This window comes from Pongo pygmaeus, chromosome 18 (genome assembly GCF_028885625.2).
Source record: "Pongo pygmaeus isolate AG05252 chromosome 18, NHGRI_mPonPyg2-v2.0_pri, whole genome shotgun sequence".
Taxonomy (NCBI): Eukaryota; Metazoa; Chordata; class Mammalia; order Primates; family Hominidae; genus Pongo; species Pongo pygmaeus.
The window spans coordinates 17,688,247-17,714,945 of NC_072391.2; the positions used below are offsets into that span (position 1 = coordinate 17,688,247).

Sequence of the window (26,699 nt, forward strand, 5' to 3'; positions counted from 1 at the left end):
GTGTCGTCAGAAAGATTAAAGAGACCTGAGGCCAGGCGCAGTGGCTCACACCCATAATCCCAACACTTTGGAAAGCCAACCCTGACAGATCACTTGAGGCCAGGAGTTCAAGACCGGCCTGGCCAACATGGCGAAATCCCGTTTCTACTATAAACAAAAAAATTAGCCAGGTGTGGTGGCTTACGCCTGTAGTCCTAGCACTTTGGGAGGCTGAGGTGGGAGGATTGCTTGAGGCCAGTAGGTCGAGACCAGCCTGGCCAACATGGTGATACCCCATCTAAAAACACAAAAATTAGCCAGGTGTGATGGTGGCTTGTAATTTCAACTACTCAGAAGGCTGAGGCATAAGAATCGCTTGAGCCAGGGAGGCGGAGGTTGCAGTGAGCCCAGATCACGCCAATGAACTCCAGCCTAGGCAACAGAGTGAGACTCCGTCTCAAAAAATAATAAGAAGAAACAAAAAAATAAAGCTGAGGGAGGAGTTCAAGCTTCTTCTACAATGATAGTTTTGGACAGTGGACTTCTGATTCTCAGGGAAATGTCTGTTTCCCTTGCCAAGGGCTATCCCTTGGTTTAACCACTGAATCTCTCTGCACTTCTATTTCCTTCTCCATCTGTAAAATAGATCTACTCATACATTTATACAATTATAAACTATCAATTTATAGGCTGGGTGTGGTGGCTCACGCCTGTAATCCCAGCACTTTGGGAGGCTGAGGCAGGTGGATCACCTGAGGCCAGGAGTTCGAGACCAGCCTGGCCAACATGGTGAAACTCCATCTCTATAAAAAATACAAAAATTAGCCGGGTATGGTGGTGGGTGCCTGTAATCCCAGCTACTCAGGAGGCTGAGGTGGGAGAATCACTTGAACCTGGCAGGTGGAGGTTGCAGTGAGCCGAGATTGCGCCACTGCACTCCAGACTGGGAGACAGAGCAAGACTCCATCTCAAACAAACAAACAATAATAATCTACCTTATGGGTTCATGTAAGAATTAATGAGACAATCTTTGTGAAATGAGAAATGCCCTACAGACGTTAGGTGGGGTTAGTGAATTGCTTTCTTTTTACCCAGGGGCAGTAGAGGTACAGAGAGGTAAAGTGACTTACCCAGGGTCACACAGCTACTCGCCTGGCCAGGATCCTGCAGGGGTGAATGGCAGGAAAAGCTTTCCCTGGTGCCTCTCTTTTGCAGGCTGGTCTGGAGGGGATACAGGAGGCCACTGAGACCAAAAGACCTCTGGTCGCTTGGGAGAGAAAACTCCTCAGAAGAACTTGTTTCCCGGCTTGAAAAGGAGTGGATAAGGAACCGCAGTGCAGCCCAGAGGTAAGTGGGTGGAGGTCAAGAACTCACCTGATGCTCCTTCAGAAAAGCTCATCATTGGCCGGGTGCAGCGGCTCACGCCTGTAATCCCGGCATTTTGGGAGGCCGAGGCAGGCGGATCACAAGCTCAGGAGTTCAAGACCAATCTGGCCAACATACTGAAACCCTATCTCTGCTAAAAATACAAAAATTAGCTGGGCTTGGTGGTAGGCACCTGTAATCCCAGCTACTCAGGAGGCTGAGGCAGGAGAATCGTTTGAACCCAGGAGGCAGAGGTTGCAGTGAGTGGAGGTGTCACCATTGCACTCCAGCCTGAGTGACAGGGCGAGACTCCGTCTCAAAAACAAAAAAACAAAAAAAAAAAGAACTCATCATTTGACCCCCAGTCCAGCCCCCAACGCTACTCTTGCTGCACTGCCGCCTCCCCACCTTGCCTTCCAGCTGATCCCACTAAGTAGTATCAGGCTCAAGATATGGTTCCTCCCAGAACGCATCACAGGTTCCTACAAACGGGGAAATGGCAGAATGACAGGCAGCAAACAGAAAAGGTATTTTAAGGCCGGGGTGGAGGGTTGGGAGGTGACTCATAACACGCAAGCAGCTGCTCACTTACTATATAACCTGAGCAATTCCTTTCCTGGGCCTCAGTTTTCTCATCTGTTCAGTGGGGATGTCATTAGCCCCAGCTCATAGCTTATGGGGATGAAAAAAAAAAGATGATTTATGGAAAAGAACTTGCAAATGTCTTGCAAATGCGAAGTGCTCAAGCACTGTTAGTCATCGAGAGGGTGTTAAGATCTTTGGAGTTATCCACTCTGTCCACTCCTGCCTTCAGTGGCATCTCTGGAAACTTCTCTGCAGCGCTTAGAGCCTGGGATGCCTCATTTGAGAAACTCTGGTCTAGATAAATTAGCCTGCGTAGGATTAGATAAAATTGGGTTAAATGCTGCCCTGCCTTCAAATAGTGATGACCTTGGACACGTTGCTTAACCTCACCGGACCTTGGTGTTTCAGGAGACAGAACAAAAAAGGAAGTTAGCTCTGTGGGAAGTTCCCTGCATACTCTGGGATTTTGTGGTAGTTGTTGCAGATGGCTGAATCCCACACATTAAGAGAGACAGAGGAGAGAGATTGATGCTATAGGCTCACACAGCTAAGAGGATCTAGCCTCAGGTGTTGCTGGATGAGGGGACTCAAATGATGTCAAGATTCTCTCCTTTCATCTCCCATCCCAGCTATCATCTATGTGTTGGTCTCTCCATAAGGCCTATCCCTTCCCATGCAAGTTCAGCAAACTCCAGCAGAGTGAGAGAGCATCTCTCTCCTAACGTCCATATAGAAAATCCCAAGGAAGGCCTCTAATTGGCCTGGCTCAAGTCATGTGCCTGTCAGGGGCCAATCCCATGCCCAGGGGGCTAGTGCCATGACTGGTGGTGCCTTCAGAACCACAGAAGTGGGTAGGGGCTGTTCCCACAAAGGAAGGGCATGTGTTTTTCCAAACAGAATAAGTAGTGTGAGAGAACCAAAACATCAGTTCTCTCTCACCCCAGGCATGGCTTGCTGGACCCCCTTCACTGGGTTGGTTGGTTGCTTTGTTTTTTGAGACAGAGTCTCGCTCTGTCACCCAGGCTAGAGTGCAGTGGCGTTGTCTCAGCTCACTGTAACCTCCACCTCCTGGGTTCAAGCGATTCTCCTGCCTCAGCCTTCCGAGTAGCTGGGACCACAGGCATACACCACCACATCGGGCTCAGTTTTTAATTTTTTTAGTAGAGACAAGGTCTCACCATGTTGGCCAGGGTGATCTTGAACTCCTGACCTCAGGGGATCTGCCTGCCTTGGCTTCTCAAAGTGCTGGGATTACAGGTGTGAGCTACTGCCCCTGACTCACCCTCTACTTTTCAATGATTTTATGGAAGTGGCAGAATTCAGTCCACAGGGGCTCTGGAAGGAGCCTCTGCCAACTCCTGGCATCCCCAGCCAACATGAAAATTACAGGTCACCCAACACTAGAACTAAAGGGTAGAAACATTCTCCAGAACAGTTTGAGAATCCTCCCATAAACAGTTGACAGAAAGAAAGGGGAAAGATGGGGTTATACAAAGGCCAGGCTCCGTCAGCTTCTGAACCAACCAACTGCACCCACAGAGAACTTTGGTTTTCTTTCTGAAGTATTTTGCAACCACTTGGGGAAGGGAGAGGGCGTCCTCCTGAGAGGCCACACAACAGCCACCTGCTGGTCAAGTCAGCTTCACTAATTTTTGTATTTTTTATTAGAGGCGGGGTTTCTCCATGTTGCTCAGGCTATCAGACTGGCCCTGAACTCCTGACCTCAGGTGATTCGCCTGCCTCGGCCTCCCAAAGTGCTGGGATTACAGGTGTGAGCCACCGTGCCCAGCCTCCACCACTCCCTTTTGTATCCCCCAACTCACGCCTTGCCCATGCCACTCATGCATACCCCCTGCCTTGCCCCACCATCATTTGTGAGATCTGCACTAAATGGCCTTCAGTCCAGAGACCAGACATCAGACAGCAATCTGGACATCTTCCTTGATGGGAGGTGAGACCTGCAGGAGAGGACAATGCTTGCTATGGAGCCTGCAGGCTGAACACACTGACTCTCTGGGACAAACAGCTCAAATAGAACTGAGCAAAACCTCAGCCAGAAAGAAAACTTTCCAGTCAACTCTTCCCCGACCCCATTTTGCAGATGGAAACACTAAGGCTCAGAGGAGAGGAGACAGAGCAGGCATTGGAACCACAGTCTCCTAGCTCTAAAGCCAAGTTCTGTCCATCCAGCCAAGCTCCTTCCTTCCTTCTATAAATTTTTATAACAGTATGTGCGGGGGGCACTCTTGTTAGGCCCTTTGCACACATCACTCAATCTGTTTTTCCCATTGGTTTGACAAGTGTTTATTGAGCTCCTACTGTGTGCAGGAGCTGGGCTCGATACTAGGGACATCTTGGTGGAAAACACAGGCAAAGTCTACCCACCTGGGGTTCTAACGAGACAAAGAGAGGGTTGGAGCTATGGGCATGGCTGTGAAGGCAGTGAATTAAATGGCAGAATCAGACAGGAAGGGGTGGCCAGGGATGCTCTGTGTATGGAAAGGGCATCTTCTTGGCTTTGAGACCCAAATGCCAAAATATTTGTGAGCAGCAGGCCACACCCACTCAGTAACAGAGCTGAACCACAACCCTCCATAGATGCCAAACCAAACACCAGATCAGACCAATAATGTGGGACAAAGACCTTGGCCTTGAAGGGTCTGGCCACCTGAGCTCACCAGAGGTTTTTTCTTATGCTTCTTTTTTTTAATTATTATTTTATTATGGTGAGGTTGGGGGTCCTTAGTGCACAAGAAACCCTCTACGAACCATAAATCAAGATCTAGTCTCAAATCCTTGCTCTGCCCTTGCTGTGTGACCTCGGGCGGCTGTCACCACCTCTCAGAGCCTCAGCTTCCCCTTCTGTAAAATGGAGAGCCTAATAATGGTCACCTGGCAAGGGATTCAGGGGAGTCAGTGAGCTCCTTCATGTAAAGAGCTGATCCCAGCACGTGTGCCCGGGTCACAGATCTGTAATGGGGATTGAAATTACCGATAAGTGGCCAGGCATGGTGGCTCACACCTGTAATCCCAGCACTTTGGGAGGCCGAGGCAGGTGGATCACCTGAGGTCAGGAGTTTAAGACCAGCCTGGCTAACGTTATGAAACCCTGTCTCTACCAAAAATACAAAAATTAGCCAGGCATGGTGGTGTGTGCCTGTAATCCCAGCTACTCGGGAGGCTGAGGCAGGAGAATTGCTTGAACCCAGGAGGCGGAGGTTGTGGTGAGCCGAGATTGCTACACTGCACTCCAGCCTGGGCGACAGGAGCGAAACTCCGTCTCAAAAAAAAAAAAAAAAAAAAAAAATTACTGACAACCTTATAGCTTGTCAGAGCCACAGGGGACTCAGCGGGGGACCACAGCCATCCTCTCACACACAGAGAGAGGAGCAGTGTGCCCGCCCAGGACCACACAGCAACCAGACTGTCAGCAGCTGCATTGCCCCAGCCTCTCCTTTATGGCCCAGGGCTTCTGACCTGCCTCAGTGGGGCCCTCAGGCCTCCCCATATCTCCTCCTCTCCCTCCCTCACCTTAGCTCTTCTCTGTGGCCCCTGGTTATGGCCAAAGGCTGGGGATCTTATTACCCTGAGACAGCCTGAGCTTCTGTCTGCACTTTTACCCAGAGCTAGAGCACCAGGCCCCATGCCCATCAGCCGTGATTCTCCCCCAGTTCAAAACCACCTAAGGGCTGGTTGGTTGTGTGTGTTGGGGACGGGGTGCTGTTCTTCCTCCAGGTTGACAACACGATAGGTTGAAAAGTACATGAGAGGCCAGGTGTGGTGGCTCACATCTGTAATCCCAGCACTTTGGGAGGCCAAGGCGGGCAGATCACCTGAGGTCAGGAGTTCAAAACCAACCTGGCCAACGTGGCAAAACCCCGTCTCCTACTGAAAATACAAAAATTAGCTGGGTATGGTGGCACTTGCCTGTAATCTCAGCTACTCGAGAGGCTGAGGTGGGAGAATCACTTGAATCGGGAGGTGGGGTTGCAGTGAGCCGAGATCACACCACTGCACTCCAGCCTGGGCAACAGAGTGAGACTTCGTCTCAAAAACAAAAACAAAACAAAACAAAAGTGCATGGGCTCTGGAGGCAGAAAGCTGGAATCAAATTCCAGTTCTTTTACTTCTCAGCTGTGTGCCCTTGGGCTAGTTCACTTCTCTGAGCCCCAGTTTTCTCATCTGTGAAATGGGAACAACACCTGGCTTCTCGGTGGTCTTAGGATGACTGGGGAGTACCTGGCACATAGTGGGTGCTCAACACGTGTGCTTTCGCATGGCCATCTAAGAGGCCTCAGAGTGCCCTCCTGCCCTGCCCCCCAACTCCCGTGATTGTCTCTTAAGTGGGTACTCAGGGTGATAAGGAGGAACAGGTGAGGGAGCCAGGCTGGATCCACACTCACCCCTCTCCATTGTTGGGAAAACAACCCTTTAACGCCTGGCCCTGCCGCTGGCAGCTGAGAGTATAAAATGGGACCCAGAGCTAATCTCTCCCCTCCCCTCAGGCACACCAAGGCAACAGCATTTAAAAGGAAAGGCGGCAGTGGCATGAAGGTTCCAGAGACCGAGCCCTTCCTACGGCAAGAAGGGAGCCAGTGGGGCCCACTGCTGAAGGCCATCTGGCAGGTGTTCCATTCTACCTTCCTCCTGGGGACCCTCAGCCTCGTCATCAGTGATGTCTTCAGGTTCACTGTCCCCAAGCTGCTCAGGTGAGTCCCAGACCTCAAGTGCCCTGCTAAGGTGGGTGGTCTCTTAGTGGCATCCTTCCAGGGCCAGAGGGCTTCAGATCTCCTGCCTCTGCCTATACATCTGGTGCTCGGGACACTGGAGGGTGGGTGAGAAGGATACTGAGGAAGGGAAATGGATTAATGAGAAAGTGACTGACCCCCAGAAGGGCAAATAAGCAAGCTCTTACCTGACTGCATCAATTAGTTTTTGCTGTAAAATGCCCCAAAAGTGAGTGGCTTAAAATTACAAACATTCTTTTATTTAGTTCATGGTAATGTGGGTCAGTAATGTCGGCTGGGCTCAGCTGGGTTGTTCTTCTTTTCTTGGCTGGGTTTTCTCATGTGCCTGCAGTTGTGTATCTGAGGCTGGGATGGCTGTCTCTGCTCCATGTGGGTCCCCATCCTCCAAAAGGCTAGCTCAGATTTGTTCATGTGGCTGCTTGGGAGGGTTCTAAGAAATAGGCCAAAAGCCACATTTTCTCTTGAGGCCTAGGCTCAGGGCCAACATGGCATTACCACCACTGTACTCTGTTGGCTAAAGCCGGTTTTGTAGCCAGCACAGATGCAAGTGGTGTCTGCTCAGCTGCCATAACAAAGCATCACAGACTGAGTGGCTTGAACAACAGAAATGTATTTTCTCATGATTCTGGAAGCTGGAAGTTTGAGATTAGGTATCTGCAAGGTGGTTGCATCTGAAGCCTCTGTCCTTGGCTTGCAGTTGGCCACCTCCTCCCCCCTGGGTCCCCATGTGGTCCTTCCTCTGTGTGCGCCCCCTGGTGTCTCCTTGTGTGTCTACACTTCCTCTTCTTAAAAGAACCCCGGTCAGATTGGATTAGGGCCCAGCCTAATGACCTCATTTTAACTTCATTGCCTCTTTAAAGGCTCTATTTCCAAATACAGTCACATTCAGAGGTATTGGGGGTCGGGGCTTCAACATATAAACTTTGTGAGAACACAATTTAGCCTATAACAAGTGGGGACAAAAACTCCACCTCTTGATCTTGAGAAGCTGCAGTCAGATTGAAAAGGAGTATGGACAGTGGGGGAAATAACGGAGACCATTATTGCAAAAAAGTCAACCACACCGACTGATCCTCCACATCTGGACTGGTTTGGGCCAACTGATCCTCCACACCTGGAGTGGTTTGGGCAAAGGCAACGCCCTTGGGCACCTCCTCTCACCAACTGTACCTTCTCCCTCCTTCCCCTGCAAGCCTTTTCCTGGAGTTTATTGGTGATCCCAAGCCTCCAGCCTGGAAGGGCTACCTCCTCGCCATGCTGATGTTCCTCTCGGCCTGCCTGCAAACGCTGTTTGAGCAGCAGAACATGTACAGGCTCAAGGTGCTACAGATGAGGCTGCGGTCGGCCATCACTGGCCTGGTGTACAGAAAGGTGAGCCCTGGGGAACGAGGGCAGGGCTTCCCGGCCAGGAAAAGCAATATCACTGAGCAGGCAGTAATGTTATCAGCAGCTGAGAATGCATTCAGTCCTTGCTTATTAGAGTCACTCAAGAAACATTCTCACTTCCTTAGTTATTTCTCTTTATTATATGTATTTATTTTTTTGAGACGGAGTCTCACTCTGTTGCCCAGGCTGGAGTGCAGTGGTGCGATCTCAGCTCACTGCAACCTCCGCCTCCCGGGTTCAAGTGATTCTCCTGCCTCAGCCTCCTGAGTAACTGGGACTACAGACACGTGTCACCATACCCGGCTAATTTTTGTATTTTCAGTGGAGACAAGGTTTTGCCATGTTGGTCAAGCTGGTCTCGAACTCCTAGCCTCAAGTGATCTGTCTCACCTCCTTAGTTATTCCTGTAAGGTCTTGTGTGATCTGCCCCTAGGGTGTCTCTGACCTCATCCCGTCACACACACACACCCGCCTCCTCCCATGTTCACTCTCCTCCAGCCACACAGGTCTCCTTTCAGTTCCTCAAACACTCCAGGCACCCATCCACCCTGGGGCCTTTGCAGTTGTTCTCACTGCCTAGACACCATTTCCACTCCCCCTAATCTCATTTTAATTTTTGAGCCTAATTTAACTTCCACTCATTCCCCCTTGAGGATAAAGGATTAACCTTCGGATAAGGTGGCCTGTCAGCTGTGTTCCCAGACAATACTGCTTATGGTAAAAATGACCCCTAGGCTGGGCACAGTGGTGCACGCCTGTAATTCCAGCAATTTGGGAGGCTGAGACAGGCGGATCACTTGAGGTCAGGAGTTCAAGACCAGCCTGGCCAACATGGTGAAACCCCATCTCTACTAAAAATACAAAAATTAGCCAGGCATGGTGGCGTGTGCCTGTAATTCCAGCTACTCAGGAAGCTGAGACAGGAGAATCGCTTGAACCCGGGAGGTGCGGGTTGCAGTGAACTGAGATCACGCCACTGCAGTGCAGCCTGGGTAACAGAGCGAGACCCCGTCTCAAAAAAAAAAAAAAAATCCAAATTGCATCTGGGCTGGAAGTTCTGTCCGTTGACTGTGAATACCTGATTGGAGGCCATAGCTTTAGACTTCTCTCTGTGCAGTAGCTCTTGTCCCTTCGGGGGACTCTGGAAGCTAAGTCCCTGGACTGCTGCCCCAAGAGCTATTGGTTCCTGTCGGGTATGGAGCATCTGAGCCAGGGCAGGTCCCGTCCCATGTAAGTCTCATTCCCTGACACCTGAGCTGTCACCTAGGGGAGGAGGGGACAGAGGGGACAGCTCCTAGATGGCCGAGAGGGCAGCTCTTGATGCTGTCCTGCCAGAGTGCTGAGTCCCAGGCTCGTGTTCCCCTGAGCATGCCAGAGCTGGGTGTGCCCTATCCTGTCTTAAGAGTCCACATTTCCTTGAGCCTAAGAGGAAGGCCGCCTGATGAGCAGGCATTGATTTTCCTATTCCCTACCCACCTGCCGGGAGGCCTTCTTTGATCTCCTGATGAGATCAGATCCCTCTTCTCTAACCCCTGGGCTTTTTTTTTTTTTTGGACAGAGTTTCGTTCTTGTTGTCCAGGCTGGAGTGCAATGGTGCAGTCTCGGCTCACTACAACCTCCGCCCCCGGGTTCAAGTGATTCTCCTGTCTCAGCTTCTTGAGTAGCTGGGATTACAGGTGTGCGCCACCATGCCTGGCTAATTTTGTATTTTTATTAGAGACAGGGTTTCACCATGTTGGCCAGGCTGGTCTCGAACTCCTGACCTCAGGTGATCCGCCCATCTCGGCCTCCCAAAGTGCTGAGATTACAGGCGTGAGCCACCGTGCCCGACCTGGGCTGCTTTTTTATGTTACTCATCATAACTGCCATTAAAGCAGGAGTTATAGAAACATTTTTGTTTTGTCTTATTGAGACAGAGTCTCACTGTGTCACCCAGGCTGTAGTGCAGTGGTGCAATCTCGGCTCACTGCAACCTCTGCCTCCTGGGTTCAAGCGATTGTCCTGCCTCAGCCTCCCAAGTAGCTGGGATTACAGGTGCCCACCAGCATGCCCAGTTAATTTTTGTATTTTTACTAGAGATGGGGTTTCACCATCAGCCAGGCTGATCTCGAACTCCCAGCCTCAAGCAATCCACCCACCTCAGCCTCCCAAAGTGCTGAGATTACAGGTGTGAGCCACTGTGCCCAGGCAGTTACATAAATCTTTATTATAGAGTCTTGTTCCCCACCTCAAACTCCAGTGCCAGGAGAGCAAGCCTCATCTCTGTTGTTAACAGCTGTATTTTTCAGTTCCCAGCTCAGTGTGCATCACACAGCGGGCCCTATTCAAAGACTTGCTAAGTGGAGAATTTCTATGCCCAGTCATTCCTGGATCACTTCTTCACTCCCTCACACAGTCACAAAGAGAGGACTGCATGTGGAATTTAGCATTCAACAGGCTGGAAGAGGTCCACTGTGACCCCAGGGTTAAGGCAGATGTGAGGCTGCCAGAGAACCAAGTTTGTGTCAGAGAAGCACGTGAAAGGTCTCACCCTTGTCATGCCTTCGTCACCCTGGAATCCATCCGTTGTGTAGGAGCTTACAAGGCCTGTGACTTTGGGCAAGTTGCTCAGCTTCTCTGTGCCTGTTTCTTTAGTCATAGAATGGAGTTAGTAAATATTCATTTCATTGATTCTAGTCTCACATGTTTTTTTCACTCTAATACTTCCAAAATTGAGATGTCTCTTACATGTCTTAATTTAATTGGAAGTGGTATTTTCCTTGGTGAGAGAATAATAGCAATTTATCCATAGCATTTTTTTTTAAAGACAGGGTCTTGCTCTGTTGCCCAGGCTAGAGTGCAGTGGCATCAACATGGCTCACTGCAGCCTCAACCTCCTGTACTCAAGCGATCCTCCCACCTCAGCCTCCCCAGTAGCTAGTTGGGACCATAGGCACACCACAACCATGCCTGGCTAATTTTTTTTTTTTTTTTTTTTTTTTCCTGAGACGGCGTTTTGCTCTTGTCGCCCGGACTGGAATGCAATGACTTGATCTTGGCTCACTGCAACCTCCACCTGCTGGGTTCAAGCTATTCTCCCGCCTCAGCCTCCCAAGTAGCTGGGATTACAGGTGCCTGCCACCTTGCCTGGCTCATTTTTGTATTTTTGGTAGAGACAGGGTTTCACCAGGTTGGCCAGGCTGGTCTCAAGCTCCTGACCTCGGGTGATCTGTCCACCTTGGCTTCCCATAGTGCTGGGATTACAGGGGTGAGGCACAGCGTCCGGCGCCCTGGCTAATTTTTAAAAGTATTTGTAGAGATTGGGTCTTACTATGTTGCCCAGGCTGGTCTCGAACTCCTGGGATCAAGCAATCCTCCCACCTGAGCCTCCCAGAGTGGTGGGATTACAGGCAGAGGCCACTGCACCAGGCCTGGCATTAGATGGAATGAATATGGTAGTGCCTGCTTGGTACCATTCACGGCTGTGAGCACCCCGGGACAGGATGAGGCTGCTCATTTAGCACGGTGCCTGCGACATGGTGAGCACTGGCAGATGGCCACCATTATCCGTGCTAATCTGGTGTTTTCGTGCATGTTATTCATTATTATGCCTCCCGTGCTGTAGGGATCTTGGAGGATTTTCATTTTTGTCATCTCTGTGGATCCTCAAACAGCCCTGAGACGTTGGCCTAAGAGACTTCACTCACCCACCTCGCAGACACGTGAAGTGGGGCTCAGTGGGTGGAGAAGCCACCTGGGGTGTCCCTCTGCCCCGGCCTCCCCACTTTACTTCTCTCCTTCTGCCCACCTACCAGGTCCTGGCTCTGTCTAGCGGCTCCAGAAAGGCCAGTGCGGTGGGTGACGTGGTCAACCTGGTGTCCGTGGACGTGCAGCGGCTGACCGAGAGCGTCCTCTACCTCAACGGGCTGTGGCTGCCTCTTGTCTGGATCGTGGTCTGCTTCGTCTATCTCTGGCAGGTATGCGAGGGGAGGAGGACGGGATTTGAACAGAGTCCCCCACCCCTCCTTCTCCCCCTCCTCCTTCCCCCTCCCACCCTTCCTCCTCCTGACTTAGCATTCAAGAGGCGGGAAGAGGTCCACTGTGACCCCAGGGTTAGGGCAAGTTTGAGGCTGTGGGAGAACCAGGTTGGTGTCAGAGAGGCATGTGAAAGGTTTTACCCTTGTTCTGCCTTCATCACCCCGGATTCCACTCCTGGTGTAGAAGCTTCTAAGTCTTCCTCCCCTCTCTCCCTGCCCCAGCCTCCTCCTCCTGGCCCCTCCTCCTGCACCCCTCCCTGTACCCTCCCTCCTCCTGCATCTCCCCCACCTTCTGCCCACGCACCCCCTCCTCTTCCTGCACCCCTTCCTTTTCCTCCTTCCCCCTCCTCCTCCTATTCCTCTCTCCTGCTCTACCTTTTTCTTCCTTTCTGCTCCCTGTCATCTTCCCTCCCACATCTTCCTTTCTCCCCTCTTCTCCTCTACCCTCCTCCCTCTCTTCCCTCTCCTCTTCCCTCTCCTTCTCTTCCGTTTCTTCTTCCTCTCCTCCTTTATCTCCTCCCCTGCCACCCCCGTCTCCTCCTTCTCCTCCTCCTCCAATCCTGTCTCCATTTGCCTGCTATTGTCTGATATAATGGGAAAAGTCTTCAATAAGGATGACCTTCACTTGACCTTGGGCAGGAAGTTCACCCTCTCTGGGCCTCAGTTTCCTCTGTAGAATGATGATGACAACGATGATGACGATGACATTGATACTTCCCCATGTGCTGTTTGGGTACCCAGTAGGCAAGTTAACCATGTTTTGAAGTTACCAGTAACCCTGGGGCACCACCACAGCCACTGTCCACAAAACACAAGAGGAGAACATTTTAGGGGGAAAAAATTGTTATTTAGTGTTCAAAAAACACAAAGTAGCCATCAGGAAACAACCAAACAAAACAAACAAAACATTTACTTTCCAACTTCATTCCTTTAACTTTGTGGTATAGGGTTTTGTTTTTTTAAATTAAAATCAGACTCTGGGCTGGGTGTGGTGGCTCGAGCCTATAATCTCAGCACTTTGGGAGGCCAAGGAGGGTGGATCACTTGAGGCCAGGAGTTTGAGACCAGCCTGGCCAACATGGTGAAACCCCGTCTCTACTAAAAGATAAAAAAATTAGCTGGGCATAGTGGCGGGTGCCTATAATCCCACCCACTGAGGAGGCTGAAGCAGGAGAATCGCTTGAGCCTTGGAGGTAGAGGTTGCAGTGAGCCGAGATCATGCCATTGCACTCCAGCCTGGGTGACAGAGTGAGACTCTGTTATCAACAAATAAATAAAAATAAAAATAAAATTAGACTCTGTATCAGGAACTGCCTAGGCTCAAATCCTTCTTCTGACCACTTACCAGTTGTGAATCCGTGTGCAAGGAACCTACTTTCTCTGTGCCTCCTGTTCTTGTCTCCAACATGAGGATCATAATTAACAGTAGCACCCCTGCCGCAGACGTGCTGAGACATTAAATGAGCCCATATGTAGAAAGCACTTAAAATGGTGCCGGGCACACAGCTGCACCCTGTAGGTATTTGTAATATTATCATTAGTTATTTTTCTGTAAAGGATAAGACAGTAGATGCTTTTTACATTGGAGACCATACCGTCTCTCCTGCAAATATTCACCTCTACCCTTGGAGTGCAGAAGTGGCCGTAGACCATACTAAGCAAACAGGCATGGTATTCCTCCAATAAAATTCTATTTATGGATGCTGACGTTTGAACTGTGTATCATTTTCATATGTCATGAAATGTATCCTTTTGATTTTTTTTTTTTGAGACAGAGTCTCACTCTGTTGCCCAGGCTTTAGTGCAATGGTGCAACTTCGGCTCACTGCAACCTCTGCCTCCCGGGTTCAAGTGATTCCCCTACCTCAGCCTCCCGAGTAGCTGGGATTGCAGGTGTGTGCCACCACACCCGGCTAATTTTTGTATTTTCAGTAGAGATGGGGTTTCGCCATTTTGGCCAGGCTGGTCTCAAACTCCTGACCCCAAGTGATCCACCCACCTAGGCCTCTCAAAGTGCTGGGACTACAGGCATTAGCCACCATGCCAGGCCTGATTTTTTTCAACTGTTTAAAAATATAAAAACTATTAAACACTTTTGTGCAGCTCATGGGCTGTATGAAAACAGGTGGAGGGATCCATATATCTCCAGTAATAGATACTATATGCTATGGTTTACAGAGCCCTGGTTAAGTGTTTGTTTGTTTGTTTGTTTGTTTGTTGTGTTGAGACAGTCTCACTCTGTTGTCCAGACTTTAGTGCAGTGGTGCAATTTCGGCTCACTGCAACTTCTGCCTCCTAAGTTTAAGCAATTCTCGTGCCTCAGCCTCCCTAGTAGCTGGGATTACAGGCATTAGCCACTATGCCTGAATCCTGGCTAGGTACGTTTAAGATATAATGGCTATCAAGGCTGAGGGGGGAGGATCGCTTGAGGCCAAGAGTTTAAGACTAGCCTGGGCAACATAAAAACCAGAGAAATCCTGTCTTTATAAAAACTTTTTTTTTTTTTTTTGAGATGCAGTCTCACTCTGTAGCCCAGGCTGGAGTGCAGTGGCACAATCTCGGCTCACTGCAAGCTCCACCTCCTGGGTTCACGCCATTCTCCTGCCTCAGCCTCCGGAATAGCTGAGACTACAGGTGCCAGCCACCACGCCTGGCTAATTTTTTGTATTTTTAGTAGAGACAAGGTTTCACCATGTTAGCCAGGATGATCTCAATTTCCTAAAAAAAATTTTTTTTAATTAACTGGGCACGGTGGTGGTGCACGCCTATAGTCATAGCTACTTGGGAGGCTGAGGTACGAGGCTCGCTTGAGCCCAGGAGTTCAAGGTTACAGTGAGCTATGATCACGCCACTGAATTCGAGCTCTCAGACAGAGCAAGACCCTCTTTCTAAAAATTGTAAAAGATGTTTTGTTTTGTTTTGAGACAGAGTCTCACTGTGTCACCTAGGCTGGAGTGCAGTGGTACAATCTCGGCTCACTGCAACCTCTGCCTCCCAGGTTCAAGCGATTCTCCAGCCTCAGCCTCCTGAGTAGCTGGGATTACAGGCGTGCATCACTACGTCTAGCTAATTTTTGTATTTTTAGTAGAGACCGGGTTTCACCATGTTGGCCGGGCTGTTCTGGAACTCCTGACCTCAGGTGATCTGCCCACCTCAGCCTCCCAAACTGCTGGGATTATGGGCATGAGCCACCGTGCCTGGCCTTGTAAAAAATGTTAATGGCATTTTGATTATAATCGTTGAATACTCCAAAAAAAAAATTGAATGCTCATGCATATGATTGTTTTTGCTAGGACTAGGGGCCAGGAAATTTTCCAGTGCCTTCACCTTGTATTCCAGGGGCTTGCAAACAATAGGTGCTTAGCAATTACAACATAAGGCACTCAGACAGTGCTTGATGTGCGGTCCATAAATGTCATCATTAGGAAGAAAGAGAGGGAGAGAGGAAGAACACGGGAAAATTCAGGGCAATTGATCAGGTTGACCCCACCGTTGCTAAAAATCAGACGAGACCAGGCGGGGCACGGTGGCTCACGCCTGTAATCCCAGCACTTTGGGAGGTCAAGGCCAGCAAAACACTTGAGGTCAGGAGTTCAGGACCAGCCTGGCCAACCCCGTCTCTACTGAAAATATAAAAATTAGCCAGGCGTGGTGGCATGTGCCTGTAATCCCAGCTACTAGGGAGGCTGAGGCAGGAAAATCACTTGAACCCGGGAGGTGGACGTTGCAGTGAGCTGAGATCACATCACTGCACTGCAGCCTGGGCAACAGAGCGAGACTCCTTCTAAAAAAAAAAAAAAAAATTAGATGAGACCAACAAGATATCCAAAGATAATGCACCATGTTACTTTGCTTGTGCACTTTTCCTGCCTCTTGGTAGACAGTTCCTAACATCACCATGAGGTCTTGGTGAAGGAGGGGTGGACATTGAGGTTGCTACAGTTTAATGATACCATTTTTCCCCCAGACAGAGATGTTCATCTTCTGCTCACATTCCTTTGAGTGATTTTCCAAGCCCTGCTGTGGGCTGGTGTTTACCCTCTGGGCACTTCTCCATGGAGCCACTAGGTGGCGCCATTGTCACATAAATTAAACAAACTGGCCCAAGGTTAGAAAATAGTGTTCCCAGGCCAGGTGGGGTGGCTCAAACCTGTAATATCAGCCCTTTGGGAGGCTGAGGTGGGTGGATCACTTGAGGCCAGGAGATCGAGACCAGCCTGGGCAACATGGTGAAACCCCGTCTCTACTAAAAATACAAAAATTAGCCAGGCAGAGTGACACACACCTGTAATCCCAGCTACTCAGGTGGCTGAGACAGGAGAATCGCTTGGGAAGTGGAGGTTGCAGTGAGCCAAGATTGTGACACTGTACTCCAGCCTGGGTCACAGAACAAGAATCCATCTCTAAATAAATAAATAAATAAACGTTGTGTTCCTAAAGACTGAGAGGGGAAACTGAGGCACACAGACTGGAGTTGGGGTGGGGCTTGTCGAGACAATGGGTCCAAATAACCTGTGAAGAAATCTCAAAGTCACAGCAACTTAAAAATCATTTATTCTACCCCCCACGTCCACATTTTCCAGATATAGAAACCAAAGCTGAGAGGGGGAAGATAACTATCCCAAAATCACCACCTTGGTGGGGGAGCAGGTTTGCCAGAGAAAACACAGGACATCCAGTGAAGTGTGAGTTTCAGACAAATGGAAGAATTTCTCAGTGTATGTCCCAAATATTGCACGAGACTTAGACTAAAACGTTACTCACTCTTTATCTTCAAATGTAACTGGGCATCCTGTATGATGATTTACTAAATCTGACAACCCTCGTGAGGGATGAAATGAAGATTAGGAAAATAATTAAACGCAATAAGAGAAAATGCCAAATGAGAACAACTCTATTCCCATTTTGCAGACAAGAGAATTGCACCTTAGGGAGGTGACTTGCCCCAAGGCCACACTCAAAAGTGTCAGGGTCAGGATTTGAACCAGGTCCTGATTCCATAGGTCTCAACTTTACCGTTGTGGCTGGGAACACCCCCCAGTCCCACTTGTGTGTGTGCATGATCTGTCTTGAATATAACTCTCTCCCCATCGTGTAAGAGGGCCATTCCCCTCCCTGACATTGAAGGACCCCACCTTCAGCAGGCATCTCCTGACACAGCAGACCCCCATGAGCACAGATCCCTGGGACCTGGTGGCTGCCCTTATCAGATTCCCTGACATCTCCATCTTACGGCCCAAGTCTGACCACCTTCGGGATCTGCAGCTGTGTTACAGGAAAGGGGTCCTGATCCAGATCCCAAGAGAGGGTTCTTGGATCTCGCACAAGAAAGAATTCAGGGCGAGTCCATAACGTGAAAGCAAGTGTTTGTTTGTTTGTTTGTTTTTTGAGACAGAGTCTCACTCTACCGCCCAGGCTGGAGTACAGTGGTGCGATCATGGCTCACTGCAAGCTCCGCCTCCCAGGTTCCAGCTATTCTCCTGCCTCAGCCTCTCGAGTAGCTGGGATCACAGGTGCCCACCACCACGCCTGGCTAGTTTTTATATTTTTAGTAGCGACTGTGTTCCACTATGTTGGCCAGGCTGGTCTCGAACTCCTGACCTCAGGTGATCCGCCCGCCTCCGGCCTCCTAAAGTGCTGGGATTACGGGCATGATCCACCGTGCCCAGCCAAAAGCAAGTTTTTTAGGAAAGTAAAGACATAAAAGAATGGCTACTCCATAGACAGAGCAGCCCAGAGGGCTGCTGGTTGCCCATTTTTATGGTTATTTCTTGATGATATGCTAAACAAGGGGTGGATTATTCATGTCTTTCCTTTTTAGACCATATGGGGTAACTTCCTGATGTTGCCATGGCATTTGTAAACTGTCATGGCACTGGTGGGAGTGTAGCAGTGAGGATGCCCAGAGGTCACTCTTGTAGCCATCTTGGTTTTGGTGGGATTTGGCCGCCTTCTTTACTGCAACCTGTTTTATCAGCAAGGTCTTTGTGACCTGTATCTTGTGCCGACCTCCTATCTCATCCTGTAACTTAGAATACCTTAACCATCTGGGAATGCAGCCCAGTAGGTCTCAGCCTCATTTTACCCAGCCCCTATTCAAGATGGAGTTGCTCTGGTTCACATGCCTCTGATAGCTGGGCTCCTCGGGATCTCCTGACATCCTGTCCCTTCTGTCCCCAGCTCCTGGGGCCCTCCGCCCTCACTGCCATCGCTGTCTTCCTGAGCCTCCTCCCTCTGAATTTCTTCATCACCAAGAAGAGGAACCACCATCAGGTTTGACTTTTGGGGAAAGGGATGGACCAGGCAGGAAGCAGGGAGGAAGCCACAGGTCCTGGTGTGGGAGATGGGGAGGGGGAGAGTTGAGTGTGAGCCCACGGGTCTGGCTTTGTTCTCGTCGTCTGTGAGCTGCCCATCACGCAGACCTGCAGCCCCTCCCCCTACCATCTCAATGGACAGTGGCTCTGTCCCTCCAGTGTTCAGGCCACAGGCCCTGGGTCAGTTCAATGCCTTTTGCTCTCACATCCCATCTGTCAGCAGATTTGCTTGGCGTCACCTTCAAAATGCATCCAGAATGTCACCCTTCCCAGCACAGGCTCTCCAAACCCCATAGTCTCTAACCCAGGTCACAGCAGCAAGCCCCCTGGCTCACTCCCTGCTTCTGCCCTCAGCCCCTCTCCACTCCCAGCCAGAGGAGACCTATGCAAACCGAATACGTTGTACCCCTCCTCTACTCAGACCCACAGTGGCCCCATTTTCCTCAGACTGAACCAAAGACTCCACAGTGGCCCACCAGACCCGCCCTGAGCTGGCCTCATTGCTTCCAACCTCACCTTCTACCCGTCTCCCTCCCTTCCCTGCCTCCCCCTCCACTTCCTCCATCCTCAAACCTACCCGATCTCACACATCCCTGCAGGCCTTCGCTTTAGCTGTTCCCTCCGCCTGGATCACCCTCACTCCCGAAGACCCTCCGTCACCTCCTGCAGTCAGGGCGGCTTCCCTCACCACCCTCCAGCAAGGAAGCGGCACGTCCATCCCTCTCCTCCCAGCAGCAGCTTCTCCTTTGCCTGCCCTGGGTTTGCTTTTGCTCTTTTCTCCCACAGCACTTCCCACATCCTACAGGGCCCTGCAGGAAGTACCCGGCAGGGGCTGATTGCCTTGTTCTCCTTAACTGGAAGTTTGCAACAGCACAGGCCCTCACTGGGGCCAACTCGGCACCTAGTTAGTGCTTGGCAGGCAGAAGGTTCTCAATAAGTGTTTGTCAACTATGGAAGAAAGGAGGGAGGGAAGAAGGGAAGGAGAGAGGAAGGGAAGAAGGAAAGGAGAGGAAGGAGGGAGGGGAAGGAGAGAAAAGGAGGGAGGGAAGGAAAGATAGGAAAGGGGAGGAAGGACAGAGGGAAGGAGGGAAGGAAAGAATTGAGGGAGAAAGAGAAGGAATGAGGGAGAGAAGGAAGAAAGGGGGGAGGGAAGGAAGGAAAGAAAAGGAAAGAGGGAAGGAAGAAAGGGAAGGAGAGAGGAAGAAAGGAGATAGGGAAGGAAGGAAAGAAAGGTGGGAAAGAGAGAGGGATGGGGGATGGAGGGAAGGAACTTATTTCCTCTCTTGGCCCAGCTGTCCCAGTGTCCGTCTGTCACCTGTGCTGTTTCTCCAGCCTCCTGCGTGGCCTCCTCTAAAACATTCTAGGCCGGGCACAGTGGCTGACACCTGTAATCCCAGCACTTTGGGAGGCCAAGGCGGGCAGATCACCTGAGGTCAGGAGTTCAAAACCAGCCTGGCCAACATGGCATAACCCTGCCTCCACTAAAAAATACGAAATTTAGCCAGGCGTGGTGGTGGGCGCCTGCAATCCCAGCTACTCGGGAGGCTCAGGCAGGAGAATCGCTTGAACCCAGGAGGCGGAAGTTACAGTGAGCTGAGACCGCACCACTGCACTCCAGCCTGGGCGACAGAGTGAGACTCCGTCTCAAAAAGAAAAACCTTCTCCAGGCAGCTGCCCCTCTGATGATGCCCCCCCGCCCCATGGTGAAGCACAGGAGACCCTGAATTCTTCTGCCTGACCTTAAAGTGCCAAGTGACCCTGCCAACATGCTCCTCTGGCCACACTGAGTGTCCTCTGAGTCATGCTATTCCCTGTGCCTGGGTTTTAGCTGCTCCCCAACCCTCCCAACCCCCCCACCCCCCAGCCTCCACCCCCTACCCCCCACCCCCGTCTCAAGCCCCTCCCCTCCCTCTTCTCCAGCTCTATCCCCCCATCCTCTGCCTGCTCAGCACCCACTTCCTGGTCATTTAAGATGTAGCTCAGGCTGTAATCCCAGCATTTTAGGAGGCTGAGGGCAGAGGATCACTTGAGCCCAGGAACTCGAGGCCAACCTGGGCAACATAGCGAGACCCCAACTCCACAAAAAATGTAAAAGGTAAAAAAAAAAAAAAAAAAAAGATGTAGCTCAGGCATCAACCACCTCCAGGTAGCCTTCCTGATGGTGCCATACCCAGGTGGGCTCAGGCTGCCTCTGTTCTCCGGGCATCAGAGGCTTCCTCCATGGGGCACATTGTCTGGGGGCAGCTCCTGCAGAAGTCCAGGTACAGGATGATGGTGGTTGGACCAGGACTGAGGGTCAGAGATGCTGAGAGGCAGACAGGTTTGGGACGCAGTTTGGTGAGATGAATGGGATTTGCTGAAGGGTGGCTGTCAGGGTGCAGGGAAGAATTCTCAACTGTCCCTGTCTTCATCTCTCTTTTTCCCTCCGATCCCAGGAAGAGCAAATGAGGCAGAAGGACTCACGGGCACGGCTCACCAGCTCCATCCTCAGGAACTCGAAGACCATCAAGTTCCATGGCTGGGAGGGAGCCTTTCTGGACAGAGTCCTGGGCATCCGAGGCCAGGAGCTGGGCGCCTTGCGGACCTCTGGCCTCCTCTTCTCTGTGTCGCTGGTGTCCTTCCAAGTGTCTACATTTCTGGTGATGTCACTCTAGTCTCTATGCTGAGCAGCACTGGGGAAGGAGTGCAGGGGTGGGGGCAGGGTGAGGTAGGTGGAGCCCCCCAGATCTTACCACCCTGTCCATTAGAACCCACTCATTCTGGATCCTGTTCTCTCAGGGTTCCTGTTGTCTTCTGCAAGAACTAATTAATCATATTATTCTAGCAAAGGTGGCAGTGGCTGATAAAGTCTGCTGAACTCTCAGAGTTTGAGGCTTCTACCGATGTGGGGAGGAGGGTACAGGTGCAGGGGTGCGGCAGAGGTAGAATTCTGGGTCTGAGTGACTTTCCTGATGCTGGCCAGCAGATGTCACTCAGCATAGCCACTCTGTCACTGGACGTGATCCTTGTCCTGCCATTCTGTAATTTATTTCAGACTACTGTCAGAACAACTTTCCTAAACCACGGCTTTAAAAAATTTGATACATAGGCCAGACGTGGTGGCTCACGCCTGTCGTCCCAATACTTTGGGAGGCCGAGGTGGGTGGCTCACCCGAGGTCAGGAGATCAAGACCATCCTGGCCAACATGGCGAAACTCTGTCTCTACTAAAAATACAAAAATTAGCCGGTTGCAGTGGCAGGTGCCTGTAATCCCAGCTACTTGGGAGGCTGAGGCAGGAGAATCACTTGAACCCGGGAGGCAGAGGTTGCAGTGAGCCGAGATCATGCCACTGTGCTCCAGCCTGGGTGACAGAACAAGACTTCATCTCAAAAAAAAAAAAAAAAAAGGACCACAAATGGCACCAGCACCTGGAGCCCTCAAGTGCTGCTCCTGCCTGCAACTTTAGAGTCATCTTCCAAGCGACTCTAGAATCACAAGTTCCACCATGTCTAGAACAACAGTGCTACCAAGATCAAAAACTCTGCTGTCCCCCAATGCCTGGAACCTAGAGGCATTAGGTTCTCCCCTAGGCTCTTGAGATACCTAGAGCTGTGGGGCTGCACACTCATCGCTGTTAGCAATGTGCTGTGTCTTTAGAGAGAGCCTTGCATAGCTTATGACTGAGGAGAGGACATGTGTTAGCAGGATTGGGAGTGGGATCTACGGAGGGAAGCACATGCGGACATGGCGGGTGGGCCACATGGACTGTGCAGGCACCACAGCTTGCCCGGGCTGCCCTATCCATGCTTGCGTGTCTCACTGTTGCCCCACGTGTCGCCCCCACCCCCCAGGTCGCACTGGTGGTGTTTACTGTCCACACTCTGGTGGCCGAGAATGCTATGGATGCAGAGAAAGCCTTTGTGACTCTCACGGTTCTCAACATCCTCAACAAGGCCCAGGCTTTCCTGCCCTTCTCCATCCACTCCCTCATCCAGGTGAGGTGGGTGCAAGGGCTGGAGCCATCCTGGGAGAGTGCGTGGGCTACACCTGGCTCCGGCTTCCCTACGCCTGCCATTTACAGAGGAGAGGGAAGACAGAGTGGGAGGGAGACGGATGGTGTGGAGCTGGAAAAGGTGGGTAGGGGCAAGAACAGAGGCGGGCAGAGAGTACAGCAAATACATCTGGAGGGGGTCAGCCTTTAGAGGGCAACATGCAGACCTCTCCACACACACACTCAGAACATGCATACTCACCCATCTGCCCAGCAGTTCCACATACAAGCAATCATGTCAGTTCCCTTTTTTATACAAAGCAATTTTGTTTCTCTTCCTTTGCTATCTCTAGTCCTTTCAGCATGATGAAAACAAGAAACAGCAGCATACCTGAGCCATCTCTATGTTTCTTATTTCTTATTTTTATTTATTTATTTATTTGAGATGGAGTCTCACTCTGTCATCCAGGCTGGAGTGCAGTGGTGCAATCTCGGCTCACTGCAAGATCTGCCTCCCAGATTCAAGTGATTCTCCTGCCTCAGCCTGCCAAGTAGCTGGGACCACAGGCACGCACAACCATGCCCAGCTAATTTTTTTTTTTTTGTATTTTTAGTAGAGATGAGATTTCACCATGTTGGCCAGGCTGGTCTTGAACTGCTGACCTCAGGTGATCTGCCCACCTTGGCCTCCCAAAGTGCTGATTACAGACATGAGCCACTGCACCCAGTCTTATTTATTTATTTATTTATTTATTGTGTTTTTAGTAGAGACAGGGTTTCACCATCTTGGCCAGGCCAGGCTGGTCTTGAACTCCCGACCTCATGTAATAAGCCCGCCTTGGCCTCCCAAAGTGCTAGGATTACAGGCATGAGCCACCTGTAATCTGCCTTATTTATTTATTTATTTATTTATTTATTTATTGAGACAGGGTCTCACTCTGTCACCCAGGCTGGAGTGCAGTGGCACGATCTCAGCTCACTGCATTCTCAAACTCCCGGACTCAAGTGATCCTTCTACCTCCCAGCCTCCTGAGTAGCTGGGACTACAGGCATGGGCTACCACATCCTGCTAATTTTTTAATTTTTTGTGGAAACTAAGAGTCTTGCTATGTTCCCCAGGTCTCCAACTCCTGGCCTCAAGTGATCCTCCTGCACTTGGCTTCCCAAAGTGCTCGGATTACCAGCATGAGCTGCTGCACCTGGCCTAATCTCTATTTTAACGACTGGTCTCCTTCTTCCCCAAAGATGGGTTTGTGACTGGGAGAGAGCGCCCCCAGTTGGACAACATTTGAAATTATTCTGTATAATGGCTTGATAACCTTATTGGAAAAGCCACCATCCTCTTCCCGGATCTTGTCTGCAGAATGGCAGCTGGCTTGTTCCGGTGTCACTGATTAGTAGGAATGAGGAGGTGGGAGATCACCACCATCAAGGCCACGACTCGGGTTGCATCGTTTCCCATGAACTAGAAAGCTTTACCCTTACACCTCCTATGCACAGAGCTTGGTAGACAGGCAGCTGTTGCCACTCATCTTGAGACACGGACACCCAAAACCCGAGTTCTTTGGTCTTCTGGCTGGGTGACCTGGGGTTTCGGTTTTCCTAGGCCCGGGTGTCCTTTGACCGTCTGGTCACCTTCCTCTGCCTGGAAGAAGTTGACCCTGGTGCCGTGGACTCAAGTTCCTCTGGAAGTGGTGAGTGCTGAGTCTGGCAGGAGGGGTGTGGGAGGGATGGGGGATGTGGGGGCTGCCCTGGCCCATAATGGCAAGCCAGCATCAGCACGGGGGGAGATGGGGGCTGCGGGCAATGGATGGCACTTGCAGATCATGCTATCTGCATGTCACTTGGAAACAGGCACCGTGCTGCCTTTCTTTCTGCTAGCCGTTCAGCAACCACTCATTGAGTGCCCACTTTGTACCATCCTGGGTGTACAACAGGGAACACTCTAACACAGTGGTCCCCAAGCTTTTTGGCACCACGGACTGGTTTTGTGGAAGACAGTTTTCCCACGGACTGGGGTAAGGCGCGTGGTTTTGGGATGATTCAAACACATTCCATTTATTGTGTCTTTTATTATTATTACATGGTAATATATAATGAAATAATTATACAACTCACCATCATGTAGAATCAGTGGGAGCCCTGAGCTTGTTTTCTTACAACTAGATGGCCCCAACTGGGAGTGATGGGAGACAGAGATCATCAGGCATTAGATTCTCATAAGGAACACGCAACCCAGATTCCTCACATGCACAGTTCACAAGTGTTCGTGCTCCTATGAGAATCTATTGCTGCTGCTGATTTGGCAGGAGGCGGAGCTCAGGCGGTGATGGGAGTGATGGGGAGTGGCTGTAAACACAGATGACACTCTGCTCACCTGCCCTGCACTCACCTCCTGCTGTATGGCCCAGTTCCTAAGAGGCTGCAGACTGGTACCAGTCTGTGACCTGGGGGTTGAGGACTCCTGCTGTAACAGACCAGGTCCTTGTCCTCATGCAGAAAGTCCCAGGTAATAAGCATGACAGCATTTTGATCAAGCTGGAAAATAGCAACATTTCAAGCACCATTGCACGATGAGACTTACCAAGCTCAAGTTACCTGGGCTTCCCCCTCCACCCCATCCTTTTGTTACGCCACGGGCCAAGACACCCTCCCCATTGTTGCACTGAAGAACCTGGGCAAACTGTGTACCTGGAAAACACCCACACAGTGGTAAGAAGCCTAGCCTGTGGCATTGAACTGCCCAGGTCCAAATCCCAGCCCCAGCACTGACTAGCTGGGTGATCCTGACAAGTAGATAATCTCTGTGAGCCTCCGTGTTCCCATCTCCAAAATGGGCATGTCAATCGTCATAGCAGCTAATTGTGAGGATGGATTTAATTGATCTGGGCTAAGCCATGAAAGCTTTGATTTTTAGAAAATCTTTCAGGCGATTCTATGTGTTAAGGATCAAGAACCACTAATCTAATTACGTTTGTTATCACAGTGAAATAATAACAATAATAATTATTATTATTATTATTTTTGAGACACAGTCTCGCTCCGTCATCCAGGCTGGAGTGCAGTGGTGCAATCTCGGCCCACTGTAACCTCCGCCTCCTGGGTTCAAGCAATTCTTCTGCCTTAGCCTCTGGAGTAGCTGTGATTACAGGCGCCCAACACCACACCTGGCTAATTTTTGTATTTTTTGGTAGAGACAGGGTTTTGCCATGTTGGCCAGGCTGGTCTCAAACTCCTGACCTCAAGTGATCCTACCACCTCTGCTTCCCTAAGTGCTGGGATTACAGGCATGAGACACTGTGCCGGCCACAGTGAAATTAATAACACCCCCTTCACTCTGGGAAGGCTGGGATTTGATAATAATTTATTTCAGAAATTCACTAACTTTTTCCATAAATGACCAGATTGTGCATATTTTAGGCTTGTGGGCCACACAGTCTCTGTCACAACTGCTCAAAGCATGAAATATAGAAATGAATGGTTGTGGCTGTGTTCCAGTAAAACTTTATTTATAAGAATAAGCAGCAGGCAGGATTTGGTCTCTGGGCCACAGTTTGCCTCCCCCTGGATTATATAGCCATGGGACACGGACAGAACAAGAACCCTGCAGGGTCACACACAAGCCAGTGAGCAGCAGGGCAGTTTGTTCAGTGGCAGAGATTTCTTCCTGCAGTCTCTGCCCCTGGGAGGGTGCGGGATGGTGACTGGGGGCCTCTCAGATGCAGAGGCCGGCCAGGTCAGGGGTCTCCTGTAAATGGCCTCTTGTGCCCTGCAGCTGCCGGGAAGGATTGCATCACCATACACAGTGCCACCTTCGCCTGGTCCCAGGAAAGCCCTCCCTGCCTCCACAGGTACAGAACGACACCCATAGTAACCAGTCTCATGTTTTTAGGGAGAAGATGCGTGGGGCTCCTGCCGCCTCCCACCTGAGAGGTGGTGTAGGTTTCCAGCCTGGGACTGGAGGGTGGGTTAGGCTGGGCTGGGGCTCTGCCAGGGAGGTTCCCAGGTTGCATCTATACCTCCTGAAGGTGAGGACCTGCACAGCATAGACCAGTAGCTCCTGCAGATGGGGACTAGGGCATCTGAGCCTCCCCCATCAGGGAGAGACACCCCTGTACTCCCAGGCTGGCCAAGACGATGCCAAGGGAGGGCTGGCCGAGAGGAGCCCCAAGGTTCAGCCCTATCAGCTGTGCTCACTTCTGTGCCTCCTGTATCACTCCAAGGTCATGATCACCTACAGCCCCCAACTCTATGGCTTGGTCTTTGTGGCCAAAAATCTCAGCCAGCCCTGAAACTCCCTAAGAAGGGAAGGAATATGCCTTGGGTAGTATTTG

The 26,699-nt window shown here is 50.7% G+C and overlaps 1 protein-coding gene across 2 annotated transcripts in view; it reads left to right on the forward strand.

Annotated features, from left to right (window-relative positions):
• ABCC6 (ATP binding cassette subfamily C member 6) overlaps nt 1–26,699 on the forward strand; it is a 74,003-nt gene that overhangs the window by 12,590 nt on the left and 34,714 nt on the right. For both annotated transcript variants that reach the window (XM_054455382.2, XM_063654348.1), the window contains exons 7-15: nt 1,195–1,326; nt 6,435–6,638; nt 7,871–8,048; nt 11,858–12,019; nt 18,260–18,352; nt 20,829–21,032; nt 22,226–22,369; nt 23,972–24,059; nt 26,141–26,216. In XM_054455382.2, the coding sequence (XP_054311357.2) occupies nt 1,195–1,326; nt 6,435–6,638; nt 7,871–8,048; nt 11,858–12,019; nt 18,260–18,352; nt 20,829–21,032; nt 22,226–22,369; nt 23,972–24,059; nt 26,141–26,216 (1,281 nt within the window). The remainder of the gene's footprint in view (nt 1–1,194; nt 1,327–6,434; nt 6,639–7,870; nt 8,049–11,857; nt 12,020–18,259; nt 18,353–20,828; nt 21,033–22,225; nt 22,370–23,971; nt 24,060–26,140; nt 26,217–26,699) is intronic.